We start from the raw sequence: 12,384 nt of genomic DNA, 5'->3' as shown, positions 1-12,384 counted from the left end.
ACGTGTGTGTGTATGTGTGTGTGAGTGTGAGTGTGAGTGTGCACCGCACCAGGTCAGCCTGCCATTCTCATCCCCCGAAATAACGGCTTGCTTCGGAATGCCGTGTGCTGATTGCTAGACTGCACGGCGTCTATTCTCTGCGTGTGCCGCGCTCTGCATCGGCGTGGTTTGGTTCTGCACTGCACACGCCAATGCAGCACAACCCGGGTTTCGGGTGTTGGTTTAGCAACTCACGGGTAGGGAGGGCACTACAGACAGGTTCGTTGGATGGGCAGAGTCGGTCGCACCGCATGTCAGAGCAAAGTGGTCAGCTTATGTCGGAGCCTCGGGTTGGTTCTGTCTGTCCGTCTGTCTGTCCATCTGTCTGTCTGGCCATCGTTGGGCGTAATACCCGTCGTATGTGCCCGTCTGAGAGAGGCTGAGCCGGTTACAATGACTCTTACTGCTTGCTTGCTGTACGGATACAGGTGGAGGAATAGAGCGGCATGTCTTGACACACCACGGTGGGCGATCATGTCAGTCGCGCCAGGCCGAACGGGCGGGCAAAGCAGGGTTCACGTTCGGCATTAGAAGGAATGGAACACTTGGCTACGTACAGAGCTTTGCCTGCCATCATCGGCGTCGACCCGTCCAAGGTTTTACCCCCTCCTCGAGCCAACCCCCTCGTTCAGTGGGTAGCTTGCCCCTCTCCCGTTTCAATACCCCGGTTGGACGGGTCCTTGGCGGGTCTCTCGATAGGCCATCGATCTCAGGTCTGTACGTGATGTGATTGGGTTACCCCATGATGGCCAGTCGGGGGTGCTCAAACCCTTTGTCCTATCATCAAGAAGCTGGCGCGACTGCTTTAGCACGGGAGAAAACCCCCCTATGGTGAGAGTCGTCGCCTAGTGTATAATGAGGGAGAAGCAACCCTGAACCACGACGCCAATGCTGGCGCTGCGCTGACGCATGTCTCGAATGTCTTCCCAGCCTCATGTGAGCGACCAACGCCGTTGCAAGGGAGGGGAGGCGGCATCAGAGACACCAGCGCACGCAAGGGTGCGATCAAAAACCAAACGCAACATCACTGTCTCTCACCTCTATGAGTGAATCCTTGCAAGTTCAGCCTCTTGGGTATCAACCTCTAGACACGCATGTCCTGGCCTCTTCCCGCCTCGATCCTATCCGAAGACTGACCAACACGTAACCTCGGATTCAAAGACTGATATGCCATTGCCGTCAGTCATACTGCATCTTCCCGTTGACATCCCACAGCCCTCCCCCGCCTCGTAAGGCGACCAGCTACACCATGGCAATCTGCGGCCCACGGACGGGCCCATCTGGCCCCCAAACCTTGCCCGTCTTTTGCGTCCCCCTCCCGTCCAGATCCGAAATGTGCACTTCCCAGGCTAAAAACAGCGCCAAAAATAGCCATCCATCGAATCATGGAGCAAGCCACCGTCACACCAGAGGTTGCTTCGCGTTCGGGAGTACCTCGCATCTTCTTCACGCAACCAACTGATGTATGTATTCACAGCATCCAGCCATCTCGCTGCGGACCGGGGAGAGAAGATTAATCACAAAGTGACTGACTACACTGAGACCTCCCTACCCAGCAAACAGCCTCCAGCCCCCTCCCCTAACCCCTGAGGGGCGTCTAAGAAAAGAATACCAAACCGCCACCTAAATGAAGACGGCGTGAAAAGCAAGCTGACAGCTAGCAGCTAGGGGGGAACGTGGTGTGCCGTGTGCCCTGACTGCCGACTGCCATGCCACATCGAACGTGATTGGAGGGCGAAGCGCTGAGCAGTTCCCGGCACATCTCACATCTCGTCCGGACTCATGTCTCTCTCTCTCTCTCTCTCTCTCTCTCTCCCATCCGGGACAACCCTGTCCTGTCCCCCCCCAGCCTCGCCGAATTTCCTTTTGTTTCCTACAACTGCCTATATCGTGGCTGCATCCAACAGACATACAGGCCCTGGAATCAAGGTGACAGATCGGGTGGGAAGAAGCAAACGGTCACCACACGCTCTCTCACACAATCACACGCTCATACACTCAACCCGCACACCCACGCCTCCTATCCACCCCCCCTCCCCCCGCCGTGCCGCCCAAACGCCCGCCGCGGGAGACAAGAAGCGCCTCCATCACGAACTCGTCACACCGAGCCCTCCCGTTGCGACGCTCGGGGTCACTGGCCCGTGCCATGTACGTCCCTATTTCCCGTCTACTTTCCCGTCACGCAAGGCTCCAGTGGCGGCGCAGCCCTTGTCGCGGGAGGGGTTTGTCAAAAAAGGGTGCACAAACCAATCTAAATTGCCCCAAACCAATGTCGCCCCGGACGCAGGTGGACGACGTTTGCTACTCAGGTTGAGTATGCTCCCGGGACGGATATGGGATCGCGGTGGCACCCGGGCGATACCAAGAAGCACCCTTCTGCGAGATTCACCGTGTACCACGTCAAAACCGGCCCAGAGCACCAAAAGAGGCGCTCGTATCGAGTGGTACGTCCACGATATGGTGGCAGTGCAGGGCCCCCCACCCCCCTCGCTCGCCACCTGGCCGTATTGGCAATATAGATCTCGAATGTTTGGGTCGGCCTGCCGCATCCTCGGCGGATACACAAGGCCGATCAACAAGTTCCCGTTTGGGTTCTGGATCATGTAAACTGCCGCACCCAAGGCATGTCTTGTTTGTCTACCAGGCCGCCGAGAAGCAACCCCCCCCTCCCCCTTGATCTATTGATTGGTTTGTACTTGGCGCCGCAACCGGATCGGAAAAGAAGAAAAGGGCGGGCGTCCCACGCCGGTCCGATCGGCACGGGGCACACGGCCCCTTCAGCGCCGGCGTTTCGTCTCGGAGTCCCGCCTCGACCGAGCCTCCCCCCTCTGTCTCAGCCTCCCGGAAGTCGTCATGGGCCAACTTCAGTGACTCGTGTGTAAGGACAGACAGGCAGAACCCGAGAGGCTCAGGAGCTCCGCCTTCCTCGAAGAAAGACAAGGCCCAGCTGACGAGGACGAGTCTCAACCCGGGCTGGCTGGCGGCACATGACGTCCGTCTCGCAGGGCCCGCCCGTCACCCGTGATGATGACTACCCAACCTCTCGCCGCGCCTCCTCCCGTGCGGTAAATCTGAATGACGGACTGACTGACTGACTGACGCAGTTCCCGCCTCCGTGCAGGACAGCAAAGGGCGCGCGCGAGAACACAGCGCACTACTATCCCGCGCGCGTGGTGCGCTGCTCGGACCGCCGCCGCGAGGCAGCAAACGCACGCACGCTTGACATGCATGCACAAGCAAACAGAAAAAAACTGTCCAACGAAACGGCCGTGCCAACCCACCACCCACACGTTTGCCTTTTTTTGCTTTTTTCCATCCCTTTTCCATCTGAACCATGCCTCTCTTCCAAGGGAGCAATAACGTATGCTACAGCTGGCAGCCGTGCGGTGCAGCAAACGGCCCCGAGATGGGACGCGCGCTCCCTGCCATACTAGACGCACACACATGGCCCATGTCCCGGCATCTATCCCGTCCCGTGGGCAAAGCTTAGGTCGGTCTGCGATTCCGCTGTGGCTGGCTGGCTGGATTGGAAACGCATAAAATCAGAAACTTGATAGGGGGGGAGGAGGAAAAAGAAATGGAGAAGAAACAAGGGGAAAAAAAAAGAAAGAAACACGGGCACCCACACGCATGTTGCGAGGTAGAAGCGAGACACAAACGCAGAGTACACACGCCTGCCTCTCTCTCTCTTCCTTTCTCCCTCTCTATGTGTATGTCTACCGTCGACCCGCGATCAAAACGCGATCCGCGCACGGCAAGACACCTTCCCGGTCATCATACTACAAACGCCTTTTGATTCTATTTCTTCATGCCCACGCTCGCTACCATCTCCCTCTCCGAGCGAGCCACCTTTCAGCGAAGAATTCTTCCTCTTCCCAAGTCGGATCATCCTCATTCTCTCACCCGCATCGGAAGACGACATCCGATGATATCGCCGAGGCAGAGGTCGGGCGAGGGGGTGAGAGCTTTGCGTCGAGACGGCTCGACCCCCCCTGTGGAACGTCAATCCAGGCCTCATACATGCCTGTTGGGCCCAGGCATGCCAGTCATGTCTTACGAAAACGAAAACGTGAGCCCTATCGGACTTGTCTGTCTCGACGCCTGACCGTATGTGTGTGTGTGAGTGTGTGCGTGTGGCTGAGATTCTCTGATATATGGGGAAAAGCATTCCAGCGCGGCCAGCCCAGAGCCTCACTCGACCTTCTCAGTCTCGAGTCTCAGACTCATTTTGCCGTCTCGCAAGGAGGGGCGTGTATGTGTGTGAAGACCCCCCCCCCTCCTGACGAATGCCAGAGGACCCTTGTGTTTGAGACAGCCCAATACCCCCCCATGGTGATTGAAATGTATTTTCTTTCTACTAGAGTTGCTTACCCTAGCCCCGTGGCCAAAAGGGCCGTGACTACGCCATTGCCGAATGCCAGCCCAGGCCTGGTCAGAAATGACGGGCAATAGGTATGCAAGTGATATGAGCCCTCTAGATGATCCCCGCCGTGTGTCCCGGCACCCGCCCCTCTCTTCACCCCGTCTATCCACCCACCGCCCATCCCCTCCCCTCTCCCGTCTCCTCTCCCTCACAAAGATAGAAACCCGTCCCATTCGCGATTCCGCACAAAAAAAAGAAGGGGAAAAGAAAAAAGAACAACTCCAGACAACTGAGAACTCTCCCCGGTGTGACGTCGTGCCTCGCGATCTCTCCCCCCATCCCCCCTAGTCGCATGAACGTCTCGGTCCGGGGGTTTGTTTGTGGAGAGGCCGAGGGGGACACATCGCGGAGCAGGGAGGCTGGTCGCGCCCAAGGATGATGACCTCATACCCTAAAGAAAGGGGGGGGCTTGTCATTTCCGCGAACCAACGACCCATTGCTGTTACTGTTACTGTTGCTGCCGCCAACGTTCGTGGGTCAGGCTGTTTAGTTCGCAGCGAGAGAACAACCCACGGGGAACCAACCGCCATTGACAGTCATACCTATGTGATGATGACCTTGCCGTCCTCCACGTCTCCCGTCTTCTCTACCTGTAAATCGACACCCCAGTCACGATGCAAGAGGCACACTGTTGTTTATGAATGCTACTGTTTGATGTCTGATTTCTAAGCTACTCTCCGGCTCCCTCCGGCCCCGGAGCCAATAATAAGGAAAGGAAGGGGTATATCCAGCACTCCGTAGTCTTCCTGCTAGAAAAGAAAAGTCTTCGACTCTGCAATGATATCGAGTCGTGCGAACATGTTGTAATAGATGCGCCTCCAGTGCGGCCGACATGTGTTGCAAGCTGCAATCCGAATAAGACGAAACAAAAAACTTGCCAAATCCCTTTCCTGTCTAAACCAATCAAAACAAGTCATCGTTGCGTCCGTGCAAGTCGACGACGGTATTACATATAAATGCTGTTTCCCTGCTGCGCATAAAATAGACGACGGCGAGGGTCAGGTCCAAGAGTGAACGGCTGGACCTCCCAGTCAAAACAAAATTCGAGTTCCACGCGCGTGCTGTTTCTTTCCCATGACCGGACCGTGGTCCAGTCTCGCGTAATGATCATGTCGCAACCAAAGCATGCTTTTGATGTCCATCCCTCTAACACACAAGGGCGATGATGCCGTGCGTTCGTTCGTTCGTAGTCGTTCTCGTTCCCGTGTAGGTTCGGGCCCGTGTGGTATCTTGGGTATCGCAAAGAAAAATCCTTGGTGTGTATCCCCGATGCATAACAGCTTGCGCCAGATTATGTTTATGGTGATGATAAAAGAGAGAGAAAAAATCCAGATCCGGAGACTAAGGTAGAGAAATGGATGAGGAAACACTCCCTAGGAAAATGAGATCCGGTAAACAAATCCCTAATCGTACAATCGGCAACTCCCTCCGTCGGTTCGATGTGGGTTTTCTTGGTGTCGTTGTTATTGTTTTTTCTTCTTCTTGTTAATGGTATAATGAGCACTCCCGGTCCTAGTGGCAGTCCGCGGGCAGTTCCATGGGGTGAAAGAAATCCGCCCTTGGCATGATTGTGGCAGATAAAAGAGACCAGGCAGGAAGTTTCCACAGGGAGAGACAGGCATGTCCTCTATTTGGTCGGGTTCCGGAGAATGTCCTCACAGTTGGCGTCGAATCTCAGGTTGAAGAGACGGACACCCTGCATGAAGCGCTCCGTCTTGTCCAGCTCACGCTCACGGCCAAACAGAGTCTCGACGAACTCGACACCGGCGTTCTTGCCGAGCTGGGAGTTACCCTTTTTGCTGGCGGCCTTCAGCATGGGCGACTCGCACGTCTTCAGCAGCTTGCGGAGCTTGTCAGTGAGGCGCTCGCCCGATTCAATAAAGTCATCGATAAGTTCCCTGTTCTCCTTGCAGCGGACGCGTTCGACCGTCTCCTCGGCACGCTTGATCTTGCCGGCCAACTGGATTAGCAACAGCCAGAGCTCGCCTGCCATGTCTGAGATGGGGGTGGCAGGTCCGTGGTGGTAGACGGTCCAATCGTAGATCCACTTGCCCAGGGAGTTGGAGTCGAAGACACTGCCAAGCAGGAGGATGGGCTCCTCGGTGGGGTCCCAGTTCTTGAGGGAGTAACCGGGAGGGATCTTGTGCTTCTTGGCATCCAGCTCGTTGGCCTGACGAGGCGGAGGGGGCTTCTTGGCGTGAGAGCTGGCGGGACGGGTGGTGGATGGCCGCTGGGGCACCGAAGCCGAGGAACGACGGGCATGGGTGCTGGCCGCGGGGCGAGGGGCGCGCGGGTCATAGGGCTGGGCCTCGCGCTCAATGTAGGCGAATCCGCTCTGTGTGGGGTGGTGGTAATCAGTTGCATATCCTCTCCAGGCGTCTTGATAATGATAAGTGTCTTGAACGGAATGCCTCTTTGCCCTCTGGCGCGACTGTGCCTGAAGCACGTAGGTACGGCCATCCACCTCGATGACCTCGTCCTCGTCGGATTCTCCGTGGGGCGTCGAGGCCCGTACATAAACATAAGAAGATCGGCGCTCGCGCTTTGGTTGCGACGGAGTGGCCCATGAATGCTTGCGCGAATGATGACCACTACTCACATTTGCCGTGGCATAGTAGCCATCGCTCGTGTATCGAGGCGACGCCGTCGGCGGACGGGGACTGAACTCGCTGGGGTTGCGGAAGTGGGCGCGGGTGGCCGGCCTTTGGGGCGTGGCGCCGGGGTAGTAGTAGGATGAGGGGCCCCGAGGGGAGGGAGTTGGGGTTGCCGACTGGTATCGTTCCTGGGTGTAGTAGTACTCCTCGCCGGGAGTCGACCCGTAGGGGGATGAGTAGTTTGCCATTTTGCGTGACGGTTCTCTCTCTGTATGTTCGTCGGGGGCGTCCGATGATGTCTTGTTATTTCTTCTACTCGTCCTTCTCTAGCAGCTTCGTCTGCTAGGTTTCGAGAGATCCCCCCAAAATGTCGTCGATGGTTGCGTTGTTGGTGATGTCTGATGCCAGGGCCAGGTTATCGCGCCGATGTCGAGGCACGAAAGAAGGTGAAGCAAGTCACCTTGGTATGCGGTGGGAAGATGGAGGAGAAGGAATGTGTTTTCTGTAGCCGAACATGACCAGGTTTGATATAACTGCTGCAAATTACCCTCGCTGACCGGGGATGGAAGACCAGATTACCGAGCACGAAAAGAAGCTTCTCGACCTCGGAGGTGTGCGGTAGAAGATGCTGGGGGCTTCTGAGAAAAAAAAAAAAGCTTGCCAGCAACCAAAGTGTCGTCAATGACGTACTGTTGGGATTTGTTGGGTTTGAACGTCGTTTTGTCAAAGATTTATTATTGATTGGCAGAAGCCAAAAACATGAGAAGAGAGGAAAACTGGTAAGAGTGGTGAGGGAGAGGGCCTATTTAATTTACTACATGTGCCCAGTTTTCTTCTGTGGGCGAAGAAGAGGGAAGGTGTGCGTCGTCCCACCTAAGGGGGGGGGGGGGGGGGTGAGAATGGTGCTTTTCACAGGTCGGTGGGTCCAGGAGGAGGAACCATACTAGGGCCCTTATCCCTGCTTTGTATGCACGAGAGAATGACAAGGAACAGGGGTGCGACAGTAGAGGCTGACGCACACGGATCCTGTGCCCAATTTAGGGAGAGACACAGACAGAAAGTTTCTTGGTTGGGGGTGTGTCGATAGGAAGGTACTTTAACTACATTACACTTACCCAGCCAAGGTAGGCAGCTGAGGGTACCTACGTACCCACGGCTCCTGCCCTCCCACCTCCCAGAAAAAGAGAGAGAGGAGTATTACTCACCCCCCGGTCCTTCCGTGGATTCGTAAAGAATTGCTGATTAACTCTAGTGAACGGATACGGAGTACGGATACACTCTGTCTGGTTGGTGAAGGAGGCGTGTAGTCTACCCACCTACCCAAGTAGATGGATGTTCCAAGGCGCCCAATCGAACAAGACCTACTCTACTCCTCGACTCTGGACTCCTACACAACACCAGCCACACACACTGTGTCCATGTCCAAGATGCCTTTCCACCACACACGTCGGGTGCGCTTGCCCTTCTCTTGGCTGTGAGAGAGGCTGTTGTTCACCTCGCCGTCGCAAACCAATCGACGGCCCGTCTTCCGGCCTTGGACTGCTGTTCGTGCGACTATTGTAAGTCTCTCAAGCCAGGTGGAAAAGCAAGCAGCGACTCAGATGCTCAGACTGTCCAGACCAGCGAGCGCGCGCTTCACTTCAGCCAGCTGTCGCAACGCACCGGTGCACAATCCAATCAGTCCACTTCGCAACTTTAAACTCCCATCCACTTGTCGGTCCGCCTGTTCGCCCGGATGATAACAATGACTCCTGTCGCCCGCGCTCCCTGTCTTGCGCGAAGGAACCCTTCAGCCGTCCGCCCGTGTCAGTCAATCACTATTGCGCAAGCCAGCGTAATCGGGGCATCGCTCAACCCACTTGCGCTTTGGTTTGCTGCTGACTCGACAGAACCCCCTGGAAATATACACAATAGCTGGTAGCCAAACATCTGTCTGGAATAAGGGGAGGCGGCGAAGAATGCACCTCGTCGTCGTCGCCCTGGCTGTTTCGTCGTTTGCAATGTACTACAAAGTATGTAGTCGCCCTGTGTGCCATGTAAAAGGGCTGGGATTCCCAACGCTGGGCTCCTACGTGCGCGCGCAGAAGAGGGCTGGACCCCTTTTGATTGCTTTTTCGATTGTTCGAGTCACCGCCTGTGCTACGCACACTTACATACACACACCCCCTTTTTGTTCCTCTCTTGCTTGGCCGCGGGACGTGTCTGATCTCCGTCTTACTCTCTCAACCTTCCGCTTTGGTGTTCGGCGCGAGGTGGAATGGGAATGAGTGAACTGCCTGCCCGAAGCGGCGCGGTTGACACCTTGACACTGAGAATTGGCCACACCGGTATCAAAATCCCGTTACCGCTTGTGATGATGATGCCAGCCCCGGGGGGGGGGGGAGCGATGGGCACCTTGGGTGAGAGGGACCCGCGACTGGGAGGCCTTGTCGTTTCAATGAGTCAACGCCAACGTCTGTGAGACCCCCCTCGGCTGTTTGTTCCTAGTCGCCGGGAGAAAGATAGAGCTCTACGAATACGTCTTGTACAGGTAAGGGTCCGTAGTAGCGTACGAAGTAACCGCTGCCGTGTGGGTAAATTTGCCGGCGATGGGTAACCGAGATTGGCCCTTCGCACGAGCGGACAAGCGTGCGGAATCTGGGTAATTTGGAGATGGCTTCCACCGCAAATAAAAACAAGACTAAAACTTTACCCAGTTGGTGCCGAGGCGTAGCGGCACCTCTCACCGGGCCCAAGAGTGTGCCACTGAAACCGCCCAGGTGAAAATTTTTATCGGTCCCCTGGCGTGACGTGGCTGGCCTCTGTCCGCCTCTGGTCCTTGACCGCCGTCCAGCACAGGGTCGCGATTATCGAGAGAAGAGTGAATCACACCGTGTCCAAGGTGAAGGCAGCCGAAACACGAGCCAGCCTGACTGCCGATTGAGAGCCGGGGGCGCCAACCCAGCCACCAGTGCTGGTATGGAGAGGATACCGTTGTATGTCGCTGCAATATCAATCAGATTCCTCGAGTACGAGCAGAACCGCCGCAGGAATTTGGCCGACGACGGTAGGTGGGAGTCGGAAAAGAGTCCAAAATGCATGCGCCTCGGTGTGAGGTCACAAAGGAGGAATGACCAGCGAGTCTTGGCTTGCTAAGGGGGGTGGGGGCGTCGTTGGTGCCATAATGTTTTTGCGTGTGTTGTGGTCGCGCGGCCAGGTGCTGCCTTCGGCGCGCGCTCGGTGAGGCGGCGCGGTTCACACGGACTCGCAAGGTGAGGGTGATGCTGGCCAGCAAGGGGCCTGGCAGATGTCGGTCTGGAGCCCTTGCATTTTCTTTTCAGAGTTTTTTTCTCTTGCTTTCTTCTTTTCCTGTTTCCCCCCGTCTCAGGGGAAAATATCCATCGCTTTTGCAGGACGCTCCGTCTCCGGGAGCCGCAACGTTTCTGCAAACTGGTAGGGTAGTTAGACACTGTATTGAGACTTGTACGGTAACATTCGCCGGGTCGACGGATTGAAGGGCCTAGGACTTGGGAAGTTCCTGCGTACCAAGAGATAGAGACCGTAAAGTGTATAACTAGTCGACCGGCTAGCACGGACGTTGTCAGGCGTTGAGGCGAAGTCGACGCTTCGGTCCTATGGTAGACGAGATCTGCCGACACTCAAAATGAGCCACTCTGGTCTGTGTGGTGTTGTTGACGGTTCGAGGAGTCTCGCTAATGTTGACGCGGTCGATGCGAGAGCGATCAACTGGGCAGGCCTAGCATGGCCGGCTAAGTGCGGAGGGGGAGGTTGGAGGTGATGAATGCATGTGTTGGCGCTACGATGCAACAACAAGCCATCTCTCTGCTTGATGGATGCTTGACTGGCTGGTACGACCCGAGCGAACGAAGAGCCAGGGGTAGCAGGCGGCGGCGGCGACGACGATGTTGGCCTGGATCAGGTCGCGTGTACATGTGGGAGTATCCGTAGGCAGTAAACAGGATGACGAGGCTGTTCGGTGATGACGCTCTGGCAAATGACAGTTGGCGACGGCGACGACCGGAGAAGAAGGCAAGGTGTGCGCCTGAGGCAAGTGGTCGAGAAAGGAGTCAGGTTAGTCAGACAGAGAGGCTCTCTTATCGAAGCCAAAGTCGTCATGCAGGACCCAAACATGGGAAACCGATACACACGCACACACTACAGAAAACAGGCAAGAGGGAACACAGGGCAGCAGGATGGATGGATGTCAGACATAGACAGACAGTCAGGTGCAAGTACACCTAAGAGCCCAGAAAGGGCCTGGCGGGGGGGAAGTTGACTCGACGGTTGCACAAGCACAAGCACTTGGAGACCTTGCATGCACGATCGATCACGTTCAACGATGGAGGGGTGTCGAGAGGGATGACGAGCATCAAAGTGCATTTTCTTTTCATCGGATTCGACACGATATACCCCGTACTCTAGCGTGATTTGTTCACTCGTCTGCTTCCTTCCCTGCGCCATCCCAATTTTGGGGTTGGGGTTGGGGTAAGGGTAGGGGTAGGGCGCAGAGCAGCGCGTATTGGACGGGGAAGAGAGAATGAGGGTGGGTGAGGGTGATGAGGATGAAGATGATGATGAAAGTGCACTAGGTACACTGCCCATATTCACACCCTCGTGGATTGCACCAGTCAAAAGGAGGCTCAAGTGTGATGCAGCAGCAGGTGATGGGAGGCATGACTTGCAGCCATCAATCAGACCGTGTTCTGTCTTGATCAAGTGACCGACCAGCAAGCGCCGGGCGGCGAGGAGGGTGAGTGACGATAGGTGAAGCTGCTCGCTTGTACGGGGTATAGTACTACCGTAGGTATACGGATACTCCGTATCCGTATCCGTACTCCGTACTTGGTATGGGATTGGAAAAGAGGATAGGTATTATCCGAAGTTCATGCCTGGAGTGTAACGGTTCGCTCATCACATGCACCCCAGCGCGGGGGGTAACAGCAGAGCGGAACATGCAGAATTCAGAACTGCCAGGAAAGGCGGCCCCTCTCTTTCCAGAAAGGCACATTTACAGGGGATGGGACGGGGCCAGCCAGCTCGCTCGCTCAGTCATGTCATCCCTTCCCGTCCAGGCGTCCAAGCGTCTAAATTATTACCTACCAACCCAGTACGGATAAGGTGGCAGGGGTGGGAAGGATCGGCTCTGCACACCTGCAGGTTTTTGCTGTGATTTGATTTCTCTTCGGTTTATCCAAGGTACGGATACCGTCGATAGATACGTATCCACCCATGACCCACTTTGCCACACCTGCCTCGTGGCCCTCACCTTAACTCTTCACCTCGCTTACCTCACTCGCCTTACCTTCCTTTTCCAGAAGAGGCAGCCAA

The 12,384-nt window shown here is 56.0% G+C and overlaps 1 protein-coding gene across 1 annotated transcript; it reads right to left on the bottom strand.

Annotated features, from left to right (window-relative positions):
* Positions 1 to 6,089: 6,089 nt before the first annotated feature.
* Positions 6,090 to 7,304, bottom strand: GLRG_09808 (vegetative cell wall protein gp1; the record flags this gene model as incomplete). Its single annotated transcript, XM_008100493.1, has 1 exon — positions 6,090 to 7,304. The coding sequence occupies one exon, from the start codon at positions 7,302 to 7,304 to the stop codon at positions 6,090 to 6,092; it is 1,215 nt and encodes a 404-aa protein (XP_008098684.1).
* Positions 7,305 to 12,384: the final 5,080 nt, after the last annotated feature.

The sequence above is a fragment of the Colletotrichum graminicola genome (assembly GCF_000149035.1).
Source record: "Colletotrichum graminicola M1.001 genomic scaffold supercont1.52, whole genome shotgun sequence".
Classification (NCBI taxonomy): domain Eukaryota; kingdom Fungi; phylum Ascomycota; class Sordariomycetes; order Glomerellales; family Glomerellaceae; genus Colletotrichum; species Colletotrichum graminicola.
The sequence above is the reverse complement of the archived record's forward strand: the minus strand, read 5'-3'. Positions and strand labels throughout refer to the sequence as shown.